The sequence below is a fragment of the Atractosteus spatula genome, chromosome 14 (genome assembly GCF_055471065.1).
Source record: "Atractosteus spatula isolate fAtrSpa1 chromosome 14, fAtrSpa1.hap1, whole genome shotgun sequence".
In the NCBI taxonomy this organism is placed as follows: domain Eukaryota; kingdom Metazoa; phylum Chordata; class Actinopteri; order Semionotiformes; family Lepisosteidae; genus Atractosteus; species Atractosteus spatula.
Genome location: NC_142719.1, coordinates 1,801,398 through 1,828,353, shown reverse-complemented (window position 1 = coordinate 1,828,353; position 26,956 = coordinate 1,801,398). Strand labels below are relative to the sequence as shown.

General features: G+C 39.7%; 1 protein-coding gene across 1 annotated transcript; it reads right to left on the bottom strand.

Moving 5' to 3' along the window:
• Positions 1-2,026: 2,026 nt before the first annotated feature.
• angpt2b (angiopoietin 2b) lies at positions 2,027-22,406 on the bottom strand. The gene is made up of 9 exons (XM_088932320.1): positions 21,732-22,406; positions 16,235-16,390; positions 14,711-14,832; positions 12,794-13,026; positions 12,166-12,287; positions 8,355-8,456; positions 6,548-6,714; positions 4,926-5,056; positions 2,027-4,555 (listed from the first exon to the last, which is right to left on the bottom strand). Exons 1-9 carry the CDS (start codon positions 21,999-22,001, stop codon positions 4,395-4,397), a joined length of 1,464 nt encoding a protein of 487 aa, XP_088788446.1. The 5' UTR covers positions 22,002-22,406; the 3' UTR covers positions 2,027-4,394.
• Positions 22,407-26,956: the final 4,550 nt, after the last annotated feature.

The following is a 26,956-nucleotide window of genomic DNA, read 5'->3' as shown; positions in this document are numbered from 1 at the left end:
GAGATCAGGTACCGGAGGAAAAGCTAGAGATAAACGTGCACTAGGGAGCCCAAGGAGAATCCGCAATAGTGAGCGGGGAAATGAGGAAAAGGGAGAACTAAAATAGGGACGGGAGAGGACGGTGATTGGCGTGTTACTTGCGGCGTGAGCGTTTGTTACAGGGTGTGCCCGTGGGAATGCAAGAAGGGACAGAGACGCGAGTGGGATGCGTCACACTCTGGATCTGTGTAAGATTTAAGTGTACTTTAAGTGCCTGCTTTAAATATTCCATTAGTGTTCCTCTACCAAAGAAGGACACGATAGTCTGTCTAAATGACTATGGACCAGTTGCTGTTACTTCCCTTCATAAAGAATGTACGATACTTTGTTATCCCAAAACTATTACATATTCACTTTTGATCATCTACAGTACAGTTTGCATACTGGGCCAGCACGTCAGTGGAAGAAGCTTTTAACATGAACCTTCAATACATTGTGCAACATCTAGAATCCTCAAGCACATATGCACAATTTTTTGTGGATTTTAGTTTTGCATTTAATACTATTATTCCAGAACTCATTCACAATAAATTGTACCAGAACTCCTTTACAATAAATGCACCACTTGGCATCTGCAACTGGATTTTCAACTTCAGCAGGGGTGCCTCGACCCTTGCTTGTGAGGCTGTTTGTTGGTAAAAACTAGTGGACCTCAAAGATGTGTGTTTTCCCCATTACTCTATTCCTTGTACATTGATAATTGCACCACCACCAACTCTTCCATAAAACTAATAAAGTTTGCAGATCACAGTGCTCTTGTGATGACATCACTAATGATGATGAGAGTGTGTACAGGAAGGAAGTGAGTTGGTTGGTACTGTAGTATGCTAACAGCCACCTGGAGGTTAATACCCTTACAACAGTGTTAATCAGTGATGTGAATGTGAGTCCTACAGGTTTTTGGGAATTATGATCTCTAATACCCTTAAATAGAACATGAATATCACCAGTATCAAGAAAGAACAGCAAAGATTGTACTTTTTGTGCCAACTGAAAAACTTTGCTGTCTCTCAACCAATTCTGATACAGTTTTACAGAGCCATTATAGAGAGCATTCTGACTGCCTCTACAACTGTTTGTTTGGCAAAACATCTGCCTGCTTCAAAGACAAACTGCACTGTTCTTTGTTCTGGGGTTTGAACATCTTATTTCCAAGGGCTATCTTTGTGCTTAACCAGAACTCCTAGTTTTATGTGCACATATGTCTTAATTATGTCTATTGTTTTGTTTGTGTATGATATATGTATAATTTTTGAGGACCAGAGTAAATTCCTTGTACTTGAAATTCATTTGGCGAATTAAGGTGATTCTGATTCTCATATGGGGCCGAAGTTTCATTCCTGATGTTCACCAGGTGTACATTAGTGTGCTTATATTGCCCCCTTGTGACCATTAGGTATAAGTTAGTGGAAACCTCAAGACAGCAGTGACCAGGGTACAAGTTCCGGAGAGCCTGCGAGGATGAGGCAGAGCTTTTGACCAAAACTGTACATTATGTATTATAAAAATATAAAATAAATACTTGGATTAAAAACATTCAAATAGATAAATCAAACAATTGACAATGAAATCTTTATAAAAATTCTTGATATGTCTTATTCTTTCATAAATTAAATTAATTAACAAATGGAAAACTCAGTGATCTAAATGAATACATTAAATCATGACAATAGCATTCAGATCTTTCATCATGTGGTTCAGTCAGCAGATCACATACAGTAGCTGCATGTGCAATTATTTTGATACAAACAGTACTGGAAAGGGTAAAGGTACTCTGTGAACTCATCCTTCTGGGAGGGTCCAGAGGCCTGTCCCCCAGGGGTACGTCTTACAGATTAACATGTAAATACTGCATCGTGGTTATGTTTATATATGAAGGTATGTCCTGAGGCTGTACCGTGCTGACTGTTTCCTGTGCCATTTGTATTCTAATAAAAGTCCTAATAAAAAACAACAACGCGGAAAGTAAAAAAATAGAAAGTAGACATTTGTTTTTTCCTGTTATTTATTAAAAGCCTAGGCACCTAAAACAACTGATTTTTTTTCTTACGAAGAATTGTTTTTTGGGGGAGTTAAATAAAAGAAGTTTTTGAGCTCTAACTGTCTGAAATGTTAAAACACAAAATTGTATTGTCTTACTAATGAAAGAGACAAATGATGTCTGTCTTTTGTGGAGCTCTGATCAAACTTACTTTTTCATACCCTCTTTATATCACTTAATGCATGTACACACACAAAAACAGACCTGGAGCACAAAAAAGTAGAGCAGTATGTGGGATCTGACACTGCACACACTGCTGCTATGGACTAGTGGCACACAGACACCAGACATGCATAACAAATACAATTCAAATTCACCTGGTATAGATTAGCCATGTGCAGTGACTGAGCCTGATGCAGTGGAGCTGAATTGCATGACTTTTTGGAACTCATGAGAATGTGATGATGATCACTCAGGACATGCAGTTCTCCCTTTTATTTTTTTACTTTGGAAATGAAATCTTTGGGAATGAAGCATAAACTCAGTCTTCCACTGATTCAGTTACATTGCGATGATGCAAACTGTATTTTTCATTAAGACTTTGATAAAACATAGCTTAAGCTTTTGGAATTCTCTTTCTAATTAAGAACAAGAAAGTATAGGATGCTGATACACCAAATGTAGAATGCATTCTGACTAAATGGATCCCAATTCATTCTTTATACCGGGAGAAATGGGAGAACTGTGTCTGTGTCTCTTGGCCTGAATAATTTGCTTTATAAACTGGTTTCAGCAAATGAACATGATCAGACTGTTTAAAGTAATTAGGTGCCATTAAATCACTGCTGTACAAAGTCACTTTAAGAAGCTGTGTCTGACATTTGTTTAATGACTTGGCTGGAGGGATTATTGCTTTTGGGAAATGAACCAAAAAAAAGTGTTAAAGTTTTTGTATTCAAATATTATTATTGAAATAAAATTAAGAGAGTTTGTGATTTATTTGTGTTTAACTGCAGTTATTACAGGCCATATGTGGTTCAGTTTGTTTTTTTTGAATAACTTATAACAAGTGAAAGTGATATCACTGCTCCAGTAACATGTGGAGAATGGGCAACAGAAGAATTGTTCTTGAGATGAGCAGTTAGCACTGCTCGGGTTTCTAGATGATAATTTACTTGAAAAGATAAGAAAAAAAAAGTGAAACATAATAATACAGCTAGATAAGTGAAATAATTGTAGTATTATGATGTCAAATGAAACCTAAAACCAAGGGCTACATACTGTACTTACTGCTCAGCAATGTATAGAAATTATAATAACTTATGTAAAATCCCCCCACTGCTTTAGAGTTTATATTTCATTTTAAATAACCAATGTTTTAAATGGCAACGTTCCCCTTTTGTCTGAAGGACAAAATAACAAAACAATCATGAAGTCACTTCATTTCTTTCATAATCTCAAGGTTATGGAGGCACATTACAAAGAGGATAAGTGCGTCCAGGGTTTACATGATTGAAAGATATAAATATATATCATGGCAAACTAGTCTGAGGGGACTCTTACGAAAGCTGAAATGCCAATAAAGGCTATCTAAGCCTCTATCATTTGTAAATAGACAAAAACAGAGGTATTTTAGGTTATGAATTAGATTAGTGGTGGTGGTTATTTTTCCTTCTCACATGGGGTTAATTAGTGGAATGTTAGGGGGTTTTAAGAGCCTGATGGGGTTAGGTTGCTAAACAGTTCTTTTGGTGTGTAAACAGCAAAATCTGTAAAGTAAAGTCTCCTGCACTGAACAGTATTTCAATGGTGAGGATTTTTTGTGTACAGATCTCTGGAGCCACTTTATTTAAGGATAAGGTTGGTCACGCATATATACTGTATATCTTTTTTTGAAAAAGCAAGCGAACAAACCTATTTTCATATACTCTATTAAATGCTTGTTAGTGTTTTGCAACGGTTGAGGAAGGAAAATTCTCTGGTTGATTATGTAATTACAGCACAAATTACTTAATTTACTAAAATTCTACTCAGGTTTCCCAATCCATCTGTTTCAGCAATTAACTGCAATCACATTATCTCTGTTTCCCTGTTTCCATGCTCTGACAGTTGAGAGTTTTATAAAACCGTGTCACTACGAAGACATTAGTGCATCTAATACTCACAACAAAAGCAGTTTATGTATGTACAGTTCATTCAGGCTCCCTTACGTTAAGTGAGTGTTTTCACTGTACGGTGGGTGTGCTCTAAGTTTCTTTTCATAATGTCCTTTGACAGGCACCCCATATGCCTGAATGTCTCTGTGCTGGTCTTCTAAAATGTTTATTCCGTCTGTTTCCATGAGCAGTCTCTGGGTACTGGGTCTCTTTCTCCTTCAGAAGTCGCGTGGTCTGACCATCATGGTTGTCATGGTGGCCATCATGCTAGGTCCTTTCCAGTAGTACCACTTGATTCCATTGTAGCGGACGATGTTGGAGCTCCCAGCATAATAAATCCCGTTGAGGTTGGATGGACCACATGCTTCGAACCACCACCCTACAGTCAGGTGAGAAGAGCAACATTACTGATGGATTGAGCACAATCTTCTGAGAACGAGCCAGGACTAAAACCTCTTGAAAACCACAAAAAGGCATTTCTTGATAACTCATGTTACGCTTTACAGTGTTTTCAATAGCAGCTTCTGGCTTGTTTGCCAGCAGCAAGCACAAGAGATTGTGTAAAGCTGAGACCTTCACCAAGCTCTTCACTGCCAGCTGCCAATTCAGCACCCTTTCAGAAGTGCTCTTTTGATGCAAAATGTTATCACAGTTTGATCACTGGTTCCTATTCGTGACTTTGCAAAGGAGTCCACCCATGCCCTCATAGTAGAACCATTCAGAGTTCATTGCGTGACATAATTGTTTACCTCCAGAAGCCATCTGGGCACATTTGCAGCTGCACTTGTCGTTGTCTCTGTCCTTGGTGCTGAACTGGGCTCCGGAGGGAGTCAGGCTGCTGGTCCTCCCTGCAGTGCCACTGAAACCCCACGCATGGAGGCTGCATTTGTGGGTATAAGTTCACGTCAGCGATACATACTCTCCATCAACACTCAGGTCAGCAATCTTACCAATTCCTCTGAAAGCAGTTTAGACTGTTTTAAAAACACTCCGCTCCAGAAGTACACTGTTCATTGGAATTAATGTCTATTTGGAAAGACACCTCACAAGGAATGTCTTTCAGAGTTATGGTGTAACAGAGGTAATCAACTATTTATTAGTGGTACTTTTAAAACACAGCTGAGTTTCTAACACTGCAGTTCCCTTGGCTGAGACTGAAAATGAACCCAGCACTGTGTTCCCAGCTCCTTCACAACAATGACTCATTTGAGGGAAAGTTCAATAGGTAATATCTGGCATTTCCCTCTGCTGTTCTATTGCCTAGTAAGATGTAAAAAATGCAAGAGAAAAAAGAGAAATAAATTAATCCATAAAAATAACATATCTCATTACATTGTTTTTGTATTATTATAATAGCCAATACATTAGTTTTTATATTATGATCTGTCTTAGACATTTATAGTATCTTATAAATTTAAAAGTATCACATACAGCAAATGCTTTAATTCTATAGTGCTTTGAATGGAGTCCCAGTGGTGTTTTTTATATGGAAATGTCACAAAGGGATGATACCGTTCTTTGGCGGTACCTCCACTAAAATCCTAAGTCCACCACCCATCCAATATGAACTAAATTAGTTGCAAAACACTTTGGCAAACTGCTAAAGAAAGATGGGTTCCATCTATGTGGTAGCCGAGTGTAAAACAGTTCTTTTTTAGAAGACTGTTTAATCGTCCTATTGTAAGTATCTTTCAGTGCATGACATTCCCACGATACTGCCATCACCACACTCTGCTCTGGGAGAAACACATTTGAATAGGCAGAGAAATGGGCTTTGTAAGAGCCCAGGAGACAGATGGACAGCAGTACGTGTCTTATTTTGAAGCCATCTTGAGCACATTCACAAGATTGGCTTTCTGTAGCTTGTGTTACAAAACGCCATTCGTCATGAATGAGATTTCAGTTTTATAAGTGAATGTATTATATGTAGTCTATTAATCATCAGTTTGCTATGAATTGAGTTCCTAAAGCATTTTAATAAAGTGTCCATAGATATCCTGAAGTGATGCTGTTAGGTTAAGGTTAGACTATTACATACTACATTACATACTACTACAGTATCTATAGATGCTATACTAGCATTTCACAGAATTAGTTTTTTTAGTAAATAATACATTATTATTATTATTATATCTATTGTATCTTAATTGACACAAAAGGCTTGAAGGCATTACCACAAACTAAATTTCCAAATACAAGAACTCCCTTGTAAAAATGACTAAATCTTAAAGGAAATGTGCATATCAAGTGCTGTTAAAAATGAAAACCATTTGTGATTCATTTAAAGTGCAGAAGAAATGGACCACATTTTGCAACTCGGCAGAAAGCAAACCCCATGACAGTGGTCTTGCACACTTGTAAGGTTCCACACCTGTAGTTTCTGTCCTCGCCATCAGTGTAGAAGTGGTCGTATTGGGAGTGGGCTTCGTTCCCCTCCGAGTCTCTCAGCAGGACCAGCAGGGTATACTCCTGACTGCTTGTAAGCTGGTGGATGAATTCATTCCCCACCCAGTACTCCCCAGCGGCTTCGCCAAAACCCTGCATCAAAACCATGTGAACAACACAATACTGCACTGTGTGCTCTGCAGAAAGAACAATACGGCACATGGGTGAAAAAACAGTCTGTTCTCTTTCCTAGCGAAACATCTGCAAAGAAGATCAACAATTCGTTTAAAATAGCTATTATTAATTTTCACTTTTTTTGTTTGTTTTGGCTTCTTTTAATTATATTTACAAATGACAGTGATTCCCTCCCCCGCCCCCCCAGCCCCCCCAGCCTATGTTGGCACGACCACTTGTTTATACAGAGTCATGTGGTTGCCTTGGAGCACAGATGGCATATGGAGAAAAGCAATATCTTCCTCTGACGCTGCCAAGCGTCTGGACTCACTCCACAGATTCCAACATGAAGCAAATATTTATATTTTCCTCTAATGGCAAAATAATTCAAAATACGTGACTCTGGTATTATGATTTGGGTCATCTGATTAACTCCATCCCTACCTCCCACAATATCCTTGTTTCCAAAGGTGTATTCAAATCTGAACAAGAAAGAAATTGTGATAAACCAACCCAAAATAGAGGGTTGTTTTTTTGGGGTGTCTTGCATTTTTCAAAGTGAAAGACTTCACTGGAACGGTCACTTCAGAATGACCACAAAATAACATCAGTAACCATTAGAATAACAAATAACAGAGCTTAGACATGGATGGTTATCTCAGGAGAAAAAAGTGCCCACAGAAATAACTTGTGGTTTATAGCTACATTTTTTATAGCTACATAAATATTTGGTTTGTGTTATGTAGTCTGACATGTATTTTAGAGAAAAGGCTAATTAATTTAAGAACCTCTCTCAATATCTGAAAGCTTTGTAAAAACAGCTTCACTGTAACACCCAATACTCCCCATGTTTTTTTAGCCCTGCTTCTCTGTGTGTATCGTATCCCTCTGCCTCTCTTTCCCTGTCTTGCACTCTCTTTCTCTTTTTACCAGCAGTGTCACTAGAAGAAGGATATCTCTTCCCACAGGGCCCCTCAGACCTTTGGAATATGCACTGGAGTAAAAGAGCATACTGTGTGCTCTGCAGGGATATTAGCATCCAACTGTACTCTTAAGTTGGATGCAAATATCCCCATTCAACTTATCAACAGCATCCCAGTGAATGGGCCTCTGAGGAGGGCTTTTTTTCTAAAACCTCAGGGACTAATGTCCTCTCCATTGTGCTTTTCATGTCAAAACCCACGCTGAGAATGTTAATACTAGCCATCTTGGCTGGTGAAGATCTGGTGCCTGTCTGCTCATGAATATGATGGTGTTTGGTGAGCTGTTCTGAACAAAACACAATTGAGTTAATGGCTGATATTTTACTGTGATTTCTGTGATCCTGCAAATGGACCATTTGGATCACTTCCTTGTGTCCTCCACTAAATCCATTATGTTTCATGATATTATACTCAGCAACAGTACTAATACTAACAGTACTAATATATTAAAAAAGTTTTATAGTGCTAAAGGTAGCAGTAGCGGTAATAACTACTATACCTGTAGCAATAGCACTTGGATCAGTAGTATTATTGATAACTATAATGCAAGCTTCCCTAGAAAGTAGTGTTTCTGATGTGAAACAAACAATTATTCCTCCTGCAACTGTGCACATGGCCTGTGTGGCATTTCCTCACCATTTTGTAGTCTTTCCAGGTACGTTGGAAATCCACGGTGCCGTCCTTCCTGTGCTGTAGGACAGTCCAGCCGCCTCCCTTCGTCTGCATGTCACAGAACACCTGTGAAAACAGAACGCCCAGCTCGCTTCACCTGGCCTGGAAATGAACACGCAGCACCGGACCACCTTCCTGAAGTCGCCTTCTAGAAATCTCACATCTGCGCATCAGTGTTCTGAGAGAAGGAAGGTCCTCTAACAGCAAATAATCACTCAGCAAGACTGCAGGCTTGCTAGTGAAATTAAAAACCATTTACAACTACTTGATGTTTGATTCATTCCTTTAATATGTTACAAACGTTGCAGTAACATAATGTAGAATAACAGATACTTGTCTCTTTCCAACAATACCCGAACTTCCGATCATGGTTGAGGCATTTTACTTTTATACAGTACTGTACAGTACAGTATATTTAATTATCATTGTTCTTCCAATCCTGTACAGAACCCCTGTGGGAACAGAACAACCATCCTGGTTCACACTGACTGCAGCTTAAAACACAAAGCACAGGTCTGCTGTGTTTAAAGTTTAAATTGCTTCGTTTGAAAAGGCTTGCATAATTTTGATGCAGTTAAGGAGGCCGTGCCGCACAAACTACATTGCAAGTGCCATGAAACGTAATGATTAGTTGACTGGCAGTGCAAAACTAACAATTATCCACATGATGTTCAATGCCAATAAATACTGGGGTGCAAGGAAGGCACAAGGGGTCATGTTCATTCCAGACTGTTTAAATGTCAGCTTCACACTGTGTCATCAGAGCTTCCACACTGACCACTCTCACTGTGAACATATCTTGAAAGCACACCTGAAGAAGGCTCTACGGCTGAAACGTTGTGTTTTCTTTCTTCTTTTTTTCAGCGTGGAATAAACCTATTACTTATTCCTTTGCAGCCTACGCATGCTGACGCAGCTACCCACCTGAACTACTAATATCTTGAAAGCATCAGACTAACTGAACAAGACACTTACTCTATAGGGGGTTTCTCTCCAATTTGTGAATGAAAAACAGCATCCTTTTTGCTTTCCAGGAGAAAGAAATCGCAGCTTCAATTACCAAAGGTGTTTTGTAAGTTCACTTACATGCAATTGTGTTACAAATGGCTCATTCATCATTCTGGCAATTGGAACCCTATTCCAGTAAAGAGACTTAATAGTTTTTGGGTAATGCAAAATTCCCTGTCCACCTTTTGCCCCCAGACACCATCATTTATCAAGACAATTATTCAGTAAATTGGATAATAACTGTACCTCCGATATTTGCCATGGTCTTACGTAGTTAAAGGTTGTTAAGTCCCAGTTGTGTAACAGTTAAATTGTCCATTTTGTTAAGGGGGAAAATGACAATGCAGTATTTTGAAGACTTGGAATTCTAAGATCACACATCGCCACTTACAGTATATCATGTAAACGTCTAACAGACATTTTAATAGTGCTACTCTTTAGATAACACATACAGGACCAACAATTCCAGTGTACAAGACTACCCTGTGTATGTGGATTACAGTACAAATAGGAATATTTATTGAAAAAGAAACTGGGAAATGGCCTATTTCCTACTTTATTTCTTGCATGACTATTGTAAATGCATGTTTTTCTTTAGCAATAGCATGGTTCTCTCTTTTCTTGCTTCATACAGCTGACCTCTTTGGTTACAATCATCTGAAATTAGTGATCATTATTATTGATAATGTATTGCAATCTATAAACATTGTGATCACACTTTTGACATGAAAGTGCTGCCTTTGGTAGAGAGTGTTTTTTTACCCGTTTTGTTTGCACAACTATAACCCAAATGTGTGGTCTAGTTCGAAAGAGTCATCATGTATTCTTGGACCATACAGTCTCCAGAGTGTCCAAAAAGTACTTTTAAAAGTCTTTTTAACAGTTTTGCTGACCTGCAATTGCTAAGCTACAGAAAAGTCCAGCTCGTCTCCCTACAGATTGATAACTTTACCTGCAGGTGTCTGGGAGAGGACAGTTTCCCAAGAAAATCATGCTTTCTATTTTAAGAGCTTCTCCAGCACACGAAGTCAACAGAAGTACAGCCAGTTACTTCAGTCCAGATAAAGTTTTCACTGGCAAGGTCAAAAATATTTCTTCCTCAAAAAAAAAAAGTAAACTGTAGATCTTTCAAGAAACTAATGAAACTGATCCCTGTGTGCAGTTTATATGAGATATCTTTATGTCTTTCATATTAAAACCGAGAAGGTTTGAAGAATGTAAAACCAATCATACATATATATATATATTAAGTGTCATCTGAATGTCTTTATGCACTTATTGCTTAACCAGATGTCATCCCTCTGCAGCAGAGCCTGTTTTTTTATGAAAAACACATTCAGGTTTCATGTTTCGCATCTTGTTTAAACTCTAATTTCTGCAACAGAAAGCATTCCACTCTACAGGAACAAGTTCTGGTTTCTGCTTTGTCTCCTTGTAACAAATACAGATGGGCTGGTGACCCATTGTTAATAAGAAGAGTAAAAATGGTGCTTTTAATTATGCACGGTTCTCCCTCACCATTCTCTGGCTGGACCAAGACCTCCCTGTGGAAGGAATCACTGGGACTAAATGGAACATAGACGTCAGCTGCCTCTGCTTGCCATAATTACAGCCATCGATCAAATCCACTTTCAGCACCCCTTGTACAGACACCACAGAGATGACGAGACCACAGTCAAAAGGAGACTCTCCCAGGAAGAGAAGCTAACCAATTGCAAATCACAGCTTGACCTCCTTAGCAAACTGCTACTGTAAGTCTGCACAGTAAATAAGTCTGACTGCTATCTGGTCTGCACTATCACTATCGCTTAAAAAAAACCTGATGCCTCATTTCACCCTCTTTAAAAGATAAAGTAAGCCTTTCAGAATCCTAAACTTCAGTCATGCAGGTGGAACAAACAATATCTTAATAGTCGAGATACTGCTTTCATGCATGGCATCATTTGGTTTCACATTCCAAGTGTCAGCTGGCATCTTTCATTCAACAAACTGTCTCCACAGTCACAAGAGAAGGACGGAGTATTGCCCACACCTGGTTTCCACACACTAGACTGAAAGTCTGAAACTGGCATATCAAAAACTGATGATACACGATGACAGTTGAGGAAAATCAGAAAGAGGCCTTGTCCACAGTGTCCCTCCTGTGAAGATTGCACCTTTACCTACCAGTACTTAGGTTCTGAGCCCATGATGCAATAAACTACTTATCCTGAATTAGATGTCATACACAAACATGTGGGCATGGGTTCATGGCATTCCATAAAAACAAAAGTAACAGTTAAGAGAGGTCATATCTCTTCATTCAAGCTGCCACCCAGTCTGTTTAAAAAGATGGCAGGATTTGAAAGAGATCAATGGTATGCACCATACTGTACGTAAAAGCAAACTTTTACTGGGGGCAAAACTGGCTGGCTAATAGATTCTACTTGCCAAGCATCTAAACGTCAGTAGACATTTGTGAAGAGCATTTTGTTTCTTGCAAAAAAGACTATGTGTATGCTGTATAGTTTTTTTAAATCTTGTTTTGATTTTATCTTGCATAGTTACACTTAAGCCTAAAATTTAGTTTCTCTTAGCAATTTACTTGTTGGGTCAAAAGACCATCTTACCAAATAAGCAGCGATCAATGCATTCATGCATGATAAGAAAAAACATTATTAAGATCTGTAATACTGTAAGTATAAAGCTCTCCACAACTTTGTGTTGTAGGCCAAAAAAAATCCTAGTTTAATCAAAACTGTTAACCTACTTCCTTTAGGTTTGTCACCTTAACAATCTGTGTTGAGTTGGGGTAATGCAGAGAGTAGACTCCACTCTCGGTGATCCCAGATTTGTACATTTCTGCACAGTCTCTGAAGAGAACCTCTTCCTTTGGCGAAACAGAGATTTCTAGAAGAAATGAGAAGTCGTTGAGTTTGGTGTTCTTTAAGAAAAGCTACAACAGAAAGAGCTCTCTTTTATGTACCATGCCATCATTGCAAGATAGTTTAAAGTTGTCTTTACATAAATGACAAACTTAATTTAATACAAACATTAACACAAAATAATATTAATACACCAAGGACTTTTTTGGTTCTGTAAAGATTCATGTGTAACTTAACGCTGTACACAATTTCCATTATGTTATATTGCACTTTTCTATTTCATAAGTTAAATATGAAATAGATACTTGAAGAGCACGAGAGCATCAAACTGAAACAAACTTCAATTCTCTTCACAAGCATTGCGTGGAAGTTTGACCTTTTTAATAGGAATGTGCATACGATCCTTGTGGAGCAACAGCACGTGATGAGAAAGCAGAGACCCCCCCCAGTGGTCCTGCTGTAGCACTACGCAGTCTATTAGCTGTCTATTAGTCTATTAGCTGTATAACAGACTATCTGTCCAGGACTGACCATTGCATTGAGTGGCCATGGCCAGCAGCTGCTGCACTGTTTCCATGAGAGTGGCCAGCTGGCCCTGGAGCACGGTGCTGTTGCGTGTGGCACTACCCAGATCGCTCTCCAGCTGGGTGACCAGGTGGCTCTGCCTCGTCAGCAGCTCCTGGAGCTGCAGTTTCTCCACCTTCAGGGCCTGCAGCTCCTGGGTGTGGTGCCCCTCCATGGCTGCTAACCGCTGCTCCAGAAGACTGAGAGATCGAGACACGGACAGGCCATCAGAGCGATCAATAGCACAGGCAGAGGGGGAGGATGTTTGGGTTTTGCACAATTAAATATACTCCAGACTGTACCAACATGGCCGCAAATCATACGAGGGAAGGGTATGACTCGTTGTATTGGTGTGTTTATCGATGCCTAGAGTACCCTATAAAAAGCTAATGCTTTCCATTTCTGCTGCAGCTAATCCTAGTGTTGATCAGATCAGCTTTTGGTAGTACTTACCTTATAAACTATGATATTTATAGCATTTGAGAGGCAAACAGGCCATAAAACGATGTGTTTACTATTTCATTGGTGACTGTAGTCCAAAAATGCAGCCAGTTTTAGTGAGGGGCTGCAGAAAATTAGCAGCTGAAGGTTTCAGGTGTGCCTCATCGAAGACCCAGTGCCTGTCCTCCCTACATCGATTTCAGATGCCAGAACAAGAGAGAGCAGTGTTGAGAGCTGAGAGATAAATCCCTTCTCAGTCAGATGTGCTTTCCAAGATTTCATTAACGATTTCATTTTTCTGTTGCCATCTCCTTTAGTAGGAAAGCCCCTGTCACGGTAGGCTTTCTTAGGTGAAAGAAGCCCATCGGGATTCTGGCTGAATGATGATCTCCTCCGATGAAAAGCGGGTGGAGGGATTTTTACATAAAGGTGCCTTGTTTCACTCAAAGGCACGGAATAGCGCAAAGCACTGAAGTGGAGATAGTGCTCAACAAGGGGAACATCACACTATGCCAGAGGGGCAGTTTTGATAGAGCAAAGTTGGCAACACGAGTTGGAGTTGTGAGTTGGCATGTTCATGTGAAGTTCTCATGTGTGGCTTTTCTATCAAAACCCAAAGGCAAATTTCTGGCATCATGGGTATATTTTAACTGTACCTTTTCAAAATTTATAACAATCAATTTGTGCTGCCGGATTTTATTACCTTGAGTAATGAAAGCAGAAGTGTTATGTATTGAAACCATCTAGTTTAACGGATTAAATCTGCTGTGCCTCACCTTCCATAAACTCACTTCTTAAATCTAAGTTCAAGCTGAACCATGTCCTCTATAATGGCACCTCAGTGAGACAAGGCCTCAGTAAACCCTTTCTCTCTGCTTTTATAAATGGAAACTTGATTATCAACCTGCAGTTCTTTTTTCCAAACAACTGTTTCATTTGTTTCTGTGGTGGCTGTTTAGTTTCGGAGTGTTCCCTTACAGTCATTCAGAAACAAAGATGTGAGAGCAGCGTTTGATGCCTGGGAAACAGAAGGGGATAGGAGCCTCCAGACTAAATTATAATACTGAAATACATGATCGTATCAGTTCCACAGCTTGTATAATATGTTATCGGACTCTTGTATGGTTAACAGTGTACGTAACTGAGGTTTATGTCTTGTTCGGTATCCTAAGGGGCAAGGGTATATTTTCTTCTGAGGCAAATGTAATAAATCTAAATGAGCCACCCCTAGAAAGATGTGAAGGGGATTATTTTAATAAGTTATTGCTATTACAGTGTGTTACCACCATGTGTACCCCTGTACCCCACTAGCAAAGGGAGACTGCAAATCTCTCCAGGCTCCTTTCGACACACATCAGGGCAGCTCTGTTAAGTCAGCTTCTAGCTGCTGTGAAACAGCTCTTCCCTCTGTATTGTCAGTAGTCTTCAGTGCTCCTGACTGACCTGTTTTTATCATTGAGCCGAGTGATCTCCTGAGTCTGTTGAAGGATCTGATTCTCCAGCTTGTTGGTGAAGAGGGAATACTCTAACAGCTGTATCTCCAGTCTGGTGGTCTGATTAAGCACCTGAAAAACAAAGGGATGGATTTAAAAACATAGTTCTGTAGATAATGTAGCTTCTCAGTGACTGGAAGTGAAGTGTATTTGAATCCTGATGCCTTTACAGCTGAGTAAAGGGAGGACAAAAATAGTTTTATCGGAAGCTGAGAATAGTGTTAGTGAGCCCAAGCAGAGTGCAGAGCTGGTGCTTAAGTCTGAAGATCGTTAGTGGTGCCTGATTGTAGACATCACGGCTTCATCACTTCGCCTCTGCTTCTCGTGTGTAAGGTTTGCTGACAAAAACACATGAATGCAAACAATTTCATCCAGCTTTGTTGCTCCAGAAGCTTGAGGTATTTTAACAGCTAAACCAACATTTCAGACAGAGGCAGAATAAGTAAAAATATTTGCACAGGTTGAGGGGACTGTATCTGACTTAACCAAAAACAAAGCGATGGGATCTAAAATAACACCTGTGTCAAAGGATCATGGGAACTGTTTGTTTTTTAAACTTTCCCCTTGTGTTCCGCACTGATTTTATTACAGTACTTCTGACACTGTCGGCTGCTCTTTTGCTTTTGTTTTTAAATACTTTTTTTCATTAAAGATTCAACCTGTACTCGTTCCTTCCAGAACCACAGAAGTTTTAATTCAACTGAAAAATTGTTTTTCAGTTCTATTTACAAGAATGAAACTGCCTTTTAGAATGCAAATGACAATGAGTCATCAATGCATTTAGTGGAAGCAGAGCAGGCCCATTGTATGTGTCACACTGTCACACCAGTCAGGTTAAAGATACAGTGTAACCCACTTTTGGAATTCATAGTAATTCAGAATTACTGAACATAACTAATTGACTCAACTGGTCATGAATTACTCCAAAACCATGAACCTTATAATGAATTCACATGAATATTGTTATGTATAGTTCAATTAGGGAGCTGTGTCAGCATGAGTAGGCTGCAAAGGAACAAGTAAAGGTTTATTCCATGCTGAGAAGAGAAGAAAAGAAACAACATTTCGGCTGTGGAGCCTTATTCCCATTCTTCACACCCAAATAAGGCTCCACAGAAGGCTCTTTTCTTCTCCTTTCAACATGGAATAAACCTTTACTTGTTCCTATTGTTACTTACTGTATGTCTGAATAGTTAAATTTAACTTTAAATTTAATTAGTTCAAGTAGTTTTTAATATGGAAGCAAAGCTTTGCAAACTTTGAAATTCAGTTTGCTTGCCTATTAGTCATAGGAGGTGCATCAGTGTTGAGATAATTAATGCAGGTTAATGCAATAGTTTTGATTTGTACTCAATGTGATTGAATTTAATTGCAATACTTTTGTTCTGAAAGGTCCTGGATGACAGTTAAGATCAACTTGCAGTGTCTCTTATCTCATCCTGTGTCAGTTGGCATGCCTGCAATTTTGTCTGACCTGTGTCTCCACGTCTGTCAGTTTCCGGGTCTGTTCAGCGGACTGGCTCAGCAGATTGGTGCCAATCTCCAGCATGGCGGCAGTCTGTTTCTGAACCGTGTTCCTCTGCAGCTCCTCCATCTCGGTCCTCACATTCTCCTGGATGTAGCTCTCCAGCTGTTGGCACACAAGAATGTAATTCTTTCTGTTTTCAGGGGATACAATTTAGAGAAATGATCCGGGCTCTGGAATCTTAATTGGATGTTGTGTGTTCAGGTTCCAGGTTGAGTACTGCTGTTCTACCCAAGAGTACTTAGCTGTACAAATGGGTTTGCATGTCAATCTCTTTGGAATAAAGTGTGAGCCCAATATGTTTAAGGGAATATAGTATATACTGTATATGGATGTGTAGACATATGTGTTGGGAAGAAAGGTTTCAAAGGCAGCCTGTATGAGAATTTTTCCAGCACAAGGGAGATGTAACATCATTTGACCACTGCAGTTCATTAAAAGACTGCAAATTAGTTTAACATGACTTATAATGCATTTGTATAAAGGGCTCTGGCTACATTTACATACAGTACATTAAATGACCATTGCATGCGCAACCATGCACTTGTGTGTCTGTGTGGTTGCAAGGGTACTAGTTCTTCATCTCACAAAAAAAGGGAAAATGCTGGAATTTGCAAGTGCAACAATCTGGGGCCCGAATAATCAGGCGAAAGGAGAAAAAGTCCTTCATGATACAGGTTTGCAAATGGTGCTTCATGTGATTGTAAAGGAATACAAATTCAGTCTTTTGTGTTGATGTGGTAGTTAAATCTGTGTCTCTCTTGTTTTAACAGATATTTGTCCAGTCAAATAAACAAGAATGACTTACTGTACATATTTCATTTGTTTGCAGCCTGGCAGGATTTTTCGCATGGGCACCAGGATGAGCTACAACTCATTGTGGTGAATAAGAAAATTCCTTCGTAAGCTGTGACCTCAGAGTGGAAATTGTAACCAGATTTTATTTACACATAAAACTCAAAATAATGTTCTTTCTTTTCCACAAGAAAAAGAAAAGTAATACAAAAATCAATTTACATTCCAGGAGAAAGGGTGGCCTTTTGAAGTAAGATTTCACATTTACTGAAGCAATTTCTTCCTGATCTTCTGGCACTTTTGTCTTTACACACATCACAAGAGTAATTCACCACAGCCTTGCAAACATTAAATTAAGTTTAAGTAGGTTCTATACTGAGGATTTGGAGGCATAACGTAACATAGTTGACACTGCAGTTACAGGTATAAAGGAGTTTAAGGAATACCGTAATCATTTCAGAATAAATCAAAACACCCTGGGGCAATATTTTGTAATGGATGAGAGATAAGCTTTCCATTTTCAGAAAAGGAAAGTTTCAACAAGTTCGCTTTTCTTCTTTAATCAACTTCAATCTTCAACTAATTTGAAAAATCATTGAGTGCGCGAGCTGGTTTTTGTTTGTTTTGCTTTGATTGTTTCCTTTCTTCTTAATGTAGGCTGAGCTGTGTTCAGATTTACAAACTCCCAAACCTCACATGTAATCACTGTTGTTTGTCAGGGTTTCATTTTCCTAAATGAAAAGAAATGAAAACCCCTCTTATTTTCCTCAAATAGAAAACTGATTATATCTGTCGTCATGTCGTTTACTGCAATCAAATGCATATGAGGCCGAGATGATAAGCATTATTCCTTGTGACTGTAGTAGACATAGAATAATGTTAGTATAATACTGGCAAAGCAACTCAACTTTGACAATACCATGTACACGTTTGCTAATTTATAGCATTTTGCTGAAACAATAAAACTTAATAAGAATGAAATACAATATCTGGCACCTGAAGGAGGGATGTTGTAACCATTTCTGTACCGTGTAATTGTGTGCAGATTTAAAGATCATTACTTTTCAGCTGGGTGATACTGTGCTGACGGGGAGCAGAGTGACTTTATCTGTCAAAAGCAGGTGCTACTTCAGCAAAGACTATGTTAAATGTCATCAGTTTGCAGCCAACACAATATAAAGTTTGACAGGTACTTACTGGTAGTATGCCGGATTTTTTTTCTCCCCTCTGGTCTTAACACAGCTGGTCAAAGGGACAATTTTTTTTAATGGATGTGATGCTAAATAAAGACTGCCAGGAATGAAGCAGAAGCTGTACTGCCTGTTTTTGCCAACCTGAGCTACGTTGTACAGCAAAGCCCACAGAGCTTTAGAATGACTTGCTTTCTATTCCTTTATTCTACTCAGTAAGTCAAATGAGAACAATCTGTCATTTACAGTGCTGGCCTGGAGACCCGCTTTTAACAGCAGGGACTTTAGTGGGGGAATGCTAGTGCAGTAGCTTCCTGCAGGGTACGACAGCAGCCCACACAGCATTTGGACCCGTGACCCTCCAGTCCATGGTCCCAATAACACAGCCATGCTCCTGCTTCAAATTAATTCCATTAGGTGTTACTCTAAAATGATCTGTTGCCTCCCAAATCATTTAGTTTAAATGCCTCTGGTTCAAAAAGAAAGTACATGAAAGCAAATCAAATTCCGACATCACTGCCTTGAGCAATGAGAAAACTGCTGTAAAATCGGCCATGAGCTGCAATAGACAACATGTCCCATGAAGCTGCCCTCATGTGAGAGATCTTGGCCCCGCACACAGCGCAGGCCCTGAACGAAACCTCCACATGTTCTGTCTTGGGAAGGGAAAATAAAATAAACTTCAAGAAGGTGAAAACAAGAAAACCAAGACCTTTGCTTATTTTTCAAATCAGTCCTTTTTCAAGTGTTTGATTACTGGACAAACGTTCTCTATTAAGAAACCCTGAGCTGTGGCCAATCCCAACACTTTGTTTTGCCTATTCTTGAGAGAATGCAGGGCTGAAAAGAGTCTGAAAAGTGAATTGTGCTGGCACAGGAAATCCTAAATGCCAATGCAGAAAGTCAGATTGACAGTAAGAGGGGGGAGTCTTATAGAGACTACACAGTGAAGTCAACCACCAGGAACTGTCAGAGCCACCCAGAATCCTTTGCCATTAGAGCCTGTCTTTTATCTTTTATTAGGACGCAGCCCAGTGTGGTTCTGTCATAAAGGTCTTGTGTTCCCCTGCCAAGAGATGAATGGAAAATTCCTTCAGCATCAAACTGCTACATTGTGTGAATAAAATAAGTCTGCATTAACACCTGAAGTTTTCTGCTTTTCTCACAGTAGACAATAGAACAACAACAAAAAAAGAACTGTAAAAGATACCATATGTTTGTGAGCATTTACATGTTCATCTATATGCTCTATCTCTAAGAATCATAAACTAAAAACAAGCAACAAGATTATGGCGGGAAAAAAAAAGAGATTAAAAAGCAATAAACTAATACAGTAGGTTCTTTTCATATTTCCCAGATTATGCAACTATCAGACTCGAGTGATGCAGATGCACAGTCTTAAAGAGCTGTTTAACTGAGCAAAAAAGACTTAGAGAAGAGCCCGTCAGCTAAAACAAATGTCACATTTGTATTACTTTTCATTGACAGAAATCAGTGTTGAGCAAGCAGGTCACTGCGAGCCAGAGCTCGAAGAGGTCACATGACTCCCCCCCCCCCCCCCCCAAATAAGCCTCTGTTCTTGCCTCTCGACATTCCGGGGCCGTAAGACAGCCACACGTCTTCCAGCTGGGAGACCGGTTTTCAATGTTATAATCTGGGAGCCGAGCTGAGAAACAAAAAAAAAAAACAGAACTGCGAAAAGAAGGCTGAATGGAATTTCTCCTGGTCCCTCACAGTGGTTGAGTTTATAAACACTCTCCGCTGTGTAAACACTGACAGGCTCTCAGAGACACTAGAAAGCTGAGGAAGAGGCTTGCGATTTTAAAATATTGTTCAGAACATCGTGTTACAGCAGATCGGTCGCGTGACTTTCACGGATATCCATCAGACCCGCCGCGAGGAACTGAGCACACAGTAGGGCTTTAAAACTCCCGTTTGCAAAGAGCCAAGACCCTTCAAGGCTGTACTAATAGCTCTATACGGGGTCTTTTAAAATCTAAACGAAATAAAAAAACACTTAAATTGCATAAATATGTTCAAAATACGACATAAATATAGCAATTGCAGCCAAACAAGAAAGTAATGGATGATGAATAACTCTTGTCTAAGACCTATTGCAGAGTAATCTGGGAATATGAATATTTGACCCTAGGAAATGTTAATAAAAGTAGCTGTATTAAGTAGTTGGACAAATGGACGAGATGAGAAAAGATGACAGATAAATACTTTGAGTTGTGTATGCAGACTTTTTTTGTGAGTAATGTCTTGTGTGTTTTCTTGAGCGTAATCTCTTGTGTGTAATTTTGTGTTTGTGCCCTTGAGTATAATCTCTTGTGTGTGATTTCTTGTTTGTAATCTTGTGGTAACTCAGACCTAGATGAGTTTGATGTACAATGCTGCTCAGCTTTATTCAAAAACCAGCGTCCCAGGGACACCAGCCATGGATGCGAACACTTCTGGCTCATGGATCTGTCAGAGCAGACACAGACACATCCTGGAGCGACACACTGCTAGGAGGAAACCTTTGGGCCACAGGGGGGTCACACTGCCCTCTCCTGCCCTCAGCCTCTGGACTATTTATCCTTCTCACACCTGAGCTTTCCCACAGTACAATCTTAATTTTCTTTAAAAAAAAAACTCCCACAAACCCACGAGGCACGTTAAGAACATGTGTTGTATTTTTTCATTGGAAACGACTCCCAAAGTTAAAAAGCATACCATGTCATTAAGACACACTTATCTGGTGTTCGAAATGCCAAAACCAGCCTAGCCTGACGCTTCTTCATTTATGGTTTTCAGAAACATCAGCTTGCGTAGACATTCAGACCTTTAATTTCTGGAATGCATGATGATAGCACAAACATCTTTGTGAAGGATGGTGTCAAATAAACAATTCGACCCCTAACATAGGAGCATTTATCTCGTATCTGAAGTGGTCCTCTTGTAGAATCTTTACCAATAACCGTTGGTTTGGGAAATTCTTTCCCAGATAGTTTAAAGAATTAGAAGAACCCTGATTCAATAATTCTGGAAAGAGGTTAAGGCCTTTCTCAGGGAAAGTACTGACTCTAGTATAGTATCACATAAGATTTATTTCCCCAGTTTTATAAAAAAAATGATTTGTCTTATGCAAATGCTATTGTGTGCTATGCAAAACGTGCTTGTGAATAAATCATACTTTAATACAATAATTGAATGGCAGCCAGGAGAAAAGAAAATAGGTTTGGTATACAGTGGATGCCATGCCAGTGGCCCTGGAGATCTGCCTTGATGAGACAAATAGGAAAAAATGATCAATTACATCTCTGCATCATCCGAGTGTGTGTGCCAACTGCCCTAACACAAATCACATGCTCTCTGCACCTTCTAAGTACCGTTCACAGATTTTGACAACAAAAATGAGCAAAGAACCAAGAAAGAGGATAAGCCTACAGAAAAAATCAAACCATGGTACAGGTTACCTTTTGCAGCCACTGAGTGTTGTTCTCCATGGCGCTCTCCAGCGTCTCCAGCTTCTTGGACTGCCAGGACTGCTCTGCTGCGGGGGGTGAGTCTCTCTGCAGCGAGTTGGTGACCTGGAATGCAGAGCCCGGACGGCAGTGCTCCACCTCCGGCAGCAGGAAGGTGTAGCTGCAGGGCCCGTGTTGCACCTGGTGGTGTCGCCTCTCTGACGAGCCCACAACGGCCACAATGGCCACAGCCAGCCAACCGACAGGGTAGAGTGTCGCCATTAGGGCAGGTGATTGGGTGAGTCCCAGATAAATAAAGGGAACAGAACAGGAGAGATCTGAGAGTGGAGGATGCCTCTTCTTCCAAATGCTCAGCTTGCACCCCTGCTAGCTTCCACCTCTCCTGACTACAGTACTCCAGCTTTCCTGACTCAGTTCTTGCCTGTGGGGCTGCACTGACATGTGTTTTATGACAGTGTGCTGCAAACTGGCTGCCAAGAAATTTTTTGCTGTGTGCCTGGACTGATTGGATAAGGCGATTGTTTCCTATTCTTGCAGCGGCAGTGGTCCACAGCGCTTTCTGCAGGAAACACAGGGCATTTTCCTGCTTTGTTGTTCTTTCCCTTTTTTTTAGTTTCTCAGAAATATTTCTCTTCTTGTTCTTGGTACACGAGAGGAGCCAGTTCAGAGCTGTATATTAGGTGTCTGAGGATTTAAAGTACTGAGAAACTCTCCCTCATGGCTTAATCATCATCCCCCACCTCCTATCTCACACTCCCACCACCACCCAACTCCACACATCTGCCCCCCTATTCTGGGTTAGAGAGGAAAGCTACAAAAATACACAGCATGACCACCACAATGGCTTGTTCTCACAAATATTCCCTTGTTTTATAACCCTCTCCTCTATTCCTGCTTGTCTCCCATCCTCCTATCCTCTCCCACTGCTGAAAAGTGAGTGGTACTGTACGCTTTCAAGAAAGACCCAACACTATATTATGTATCGCTTTGTATTACTCCTTTCAATTTTTTTAGATATGTTGCAATTTTACTTTACACTGATTTTTATAAATCCACTTATTGTAACATACACTTTTTTCTGTAAAATATACAGCCACAAACTGCCCTAATTAATCAAGACTCTCCTTAACCATTTCAGTAATGGATTTTTTGATGAATTACACAAAATGAAGTCATTGTATTCCAGAGAACTCAAGGTTGAGAATTGCCCCTGGTCAATAACCATATTGATATTTTGAAAACAGTGCAATTAATAAGCGGTACTTAAGAATATTGGAATGGTTAGGAACTAACTGAGGCCATTCAGCGCATGAAAGATTCTGTATTTAGCGTGATTTCAAAAAAGCCTTGAAGACAGTGATCTTCTGGGTCGCTTGAGATGGTTGCCAGCACAAGAATAAAATTGTGAATTGAGTGTTTAGTCAGAGTTACCTTGTGTTAACCCTGAGGGTCAACCTGCTGGCCACAGAAGGAGGAGGCGGGGACCCCCCTACAGCATGAAGGGGTATCCAACATGGGGACGTGGTGGAGGTGGGATGTAAATGACAAATATGAAAGAGAAAAGACTCATGTGAGGTATTAGTAGGTTTTTCAAATTGAGGAAATGACGACAGGAGAATAGGACAGCTGAGGCTTATTTAACATGGCAGCTGTCATTCCTCGCAACTCCATATTGCCTCACAACCAGACTTTGTGATTTTGGGGTGGCTCTGTGTGTCCCCTCCCTATTTTCATCCTGATTATCCATCAGGGCACACACGCGCCCTTCAGTCTATGCTCACTGCTCGCCGTATACCTCAAATTACAGCAGCGCAGGGGGTCCGTCTTCAGAATTAGTCATCAGTTCGGAGTGATTACTGCATGACTAACAATGGCACCACCAAACAAACAAAGAAAATGGTGCAGGAAATGAGAAAATCATTTCAGCAAAAAGAAAACTTCTACTCTAAACTTTCCATTCCGCTCGCTTGAGGCAGATGCAAGTCATTATTCATTTGATAAGCGTTAGAACCAAAATCCCAAACAGCAGACACAAAATATTCGCTCAAAACTGCTGGCTGATGAAACATTCAAGATTAAATTTGTTCAGTTCAAAATATCACAGCCTTCATTCTCTACAAAAGGATTTTTTTAACCTTTTCTTCCTAATCCATCCTCAGGCAAGTAATTGGAAGCCATTTTCAGCATTCTCCTCACCTTAATAAAGTGCTTTCCACTGCAGTTGGCCCTTTCTGTATCTTAGCTACTGTTTGGGACATGTGGTTACAGAATAGCTACCATATTCAGCTCCTGAGCTGGCTGCCTTTTGGCATATTTTTGTATGTAATTTGTGGTTTTTTGCTATTGATGTTAATTGTCAATGTCTAAGTTAAAGCATTAATCCACTAGAACACAAATATGCCTCCTAGAGTCTCATTCTGGTTCTTCTCACAAAGCACTTAAAGTTGAACTCAATTTTCCATTATTCTGCAGACTAAACTTATCCCAGGAATGGCCAGAAATGTACAAAGCCATCACTCCAATTTAAGGCGCTAAGACATGGCCAGGAGCAGGTCTGTGGTTTTTTAAGTACTGTAATTATATGAAGCATCTCTGAATAAACTTGTATTTTCATTCCCTGCAGGAAAAGTTGTTTAGGAGTTCAGAAACCAGCAAGCGCCATTGGAATGAACGAATACGTCTGTAATCACATCATAATTTACTTGTGCTGAAGTTACCACAACAAACTTTTCTTTACACATTCCTTTAAGTATACTGTACACCAGTCGAAATGTCTGGACTCCCCATCCTGGACTACAGGGATGTGGTTCACAGAATGGACTTTAAAGCTTATTGCATTTGTCATTATGATCTTTACTCTTTGATTGATTGTCCCACTCTGCAAACAAGATAAAAATTCTCCACTGGTTTAAATGGGCCTATACATTGTTAATTGGGAAAATAACACCTTATTTTAGTATTTTATTGAGTTCTCTGTGCCATCTTTCAATATGAGATGGAGCACTTTCATCAAACCGAACATCCCAAGAGTAACTAGTGACAACTAGTGACTTTGCGTGCAAGACCGTTTCAATTTTTCACGGCCAGGGACTGAAACAACTCTGGCTCTGCAGAGTGAGCTGAAACTGTCCTCCTTCATACCTGATGGTGTTTTCAGTTGTGTGTTTAAGCCTTTTCTGGCTGACACCTGCATTTATTAACACTGCCAGGTTCTGTTACATTCTGTCCTGTTATGTCATTTACATTCTTAATTGTGTTTTTTTTTATTTTCACCACTTTGTCTTCTATACTATGACAGTTTGTGAGCACCTTGGCCAGGTCATCACTGTAAATGAGAATCTGTTCTCAACTGCCTTATCTGGCGAAAGAAAAGAATTATTTATAAATTATTGTCATTAAAATGCAAGGAGTTATTTCTTCTAGCATGCTCTGCGTGATCTAAATCTTTATGTAATGGATTTTGTCTTGCAGAATCTGTAAAGTCCAGTCTTAGTTAATGTGCCTGCTTTCAATCATATTAATCTAAATGTTCTGCACTCCCTGTTAAAAGCACTCTCTTATTCTTCCTGTGTATTGCACAATATCGATGTCAGGAATTAATTCCCTCCCCAGATGTTTTTTTAGAAAAGGTGGGGGAACATGCCAAACCAGCATACATTAGGAATGCAAGACTCTGGATTTCTGAGCCTTTTCAGAAACTCGCTGTCATGACAAAACACTTATCCAGAGATTCAGGAATCCTGAGAACTACAGAGCAGTTAAAACAATAAGCCTCTGCCACTTTGGCAAGCAGCTTGTTTCATACACTACTAAGAGAAATTGATTCTCAGCGTGTGTCCGAATGGTTTTTATCATACTGCATGTGATTTGAGGAAAAAACTAGTAAGAAAAAACAGCATTTGAATAATAATGGAACCACAGGCTTACCAAACCCTAAAGCTGTATTGAGACATTTTAAAGTTGTTTCTTATTTAGGTCCAGCGGCGTGCATGAAACAAACCAGATTTTTAAATAAGAGCACAGACACAATAAAAGCTACAATAAGAGCTTGGCTGGGCAGCTCCTGATTAGCCATTGATGCTTCTGTCCAATCAATCTGGATAAATTAGTTATCATCAACAGAGCTTGTAAAGAACAGAGTGTGTAAAGAAAATTGGAGTAGAGTCAAAGAAAGAACATGTACCTGTAATTTCTACTGTAAGTACCAAATCAAAGAAGCGTTCGAAATGGTACATCTTTACTTATTAAGGGGACACTGAACTACAGTGTGGGAACAAGTAATAGGTTTATTCCACGCTGAAAAAAAGAAGAAAGAAAACACAACGTTTTGGCCGTGGAGCCTTCTTCGGGTGTCTATACAGTGTGGTATGCATTTGTGTTTTAAAAATGCATTTAGGTCACTGCTTTTGACTTCTCTGAAGATGAGAGTTTCTGTTTGCATCTCTGAATAAGATGTATACAGAATGGCTCTTCAGACTTTTACACACAGCTTGCTTCAGCAAAGACAGGCTTGATTGTCTTACCTGATTCTGGGATGCAGATACTGTACATGCTTCAGTCTATTTGCAATCCTCATGTCTGACCGCTTATGCCTCCATAGGGCTATTTTTATTTATTGTTTCCTCTTTGTCAAGGGTAAATGTCTGGGGAATATTGCACCGGCTCCTTAAGCACTAGAGCAGGCAGTTTCCCCCGAGGGTAAAGAACACCAGGAGGCTGTGCTCTCTGGGCCAGTCTTCCCCCTGAGTCAGGAGGGGCCCCCTCTCTGTGGGAGAACAGTGGCTTTGTTTTCCTGGGGGCTCTACTGAAAGTGCTTGAAGTGAATATCAATCCAGGCATCATGTGTTTTCCACAGGGGACTGTAGTGTCATTACAGGTATCACACTATAATTGTCACACCACCAAAATGGAGAAACACTGTTGAATATTGGTGGTAATTTTTTATTTCTCATTTGTTTTTTGTATGAATATCAGCCAGAATCATCCCTGCCAGGAAATACCGGAGGAGTCACAGCGTCTTTCAGTGCGCTGGTTAAAGTTACTTCATTACAAAGTATAATGTAAGTGTAACCAGATTTTTTTCTCTACTTGCTTTGAGAAATTACAGAGATACAATATATTCACTCTTCATCTTCTCTGGGTTTTCTTTAAAATATTACCTCTTTCTCAAGGAAAAAAAAAAACTTTGAAAAAGCAGAAATAGTACTGAAGTGATG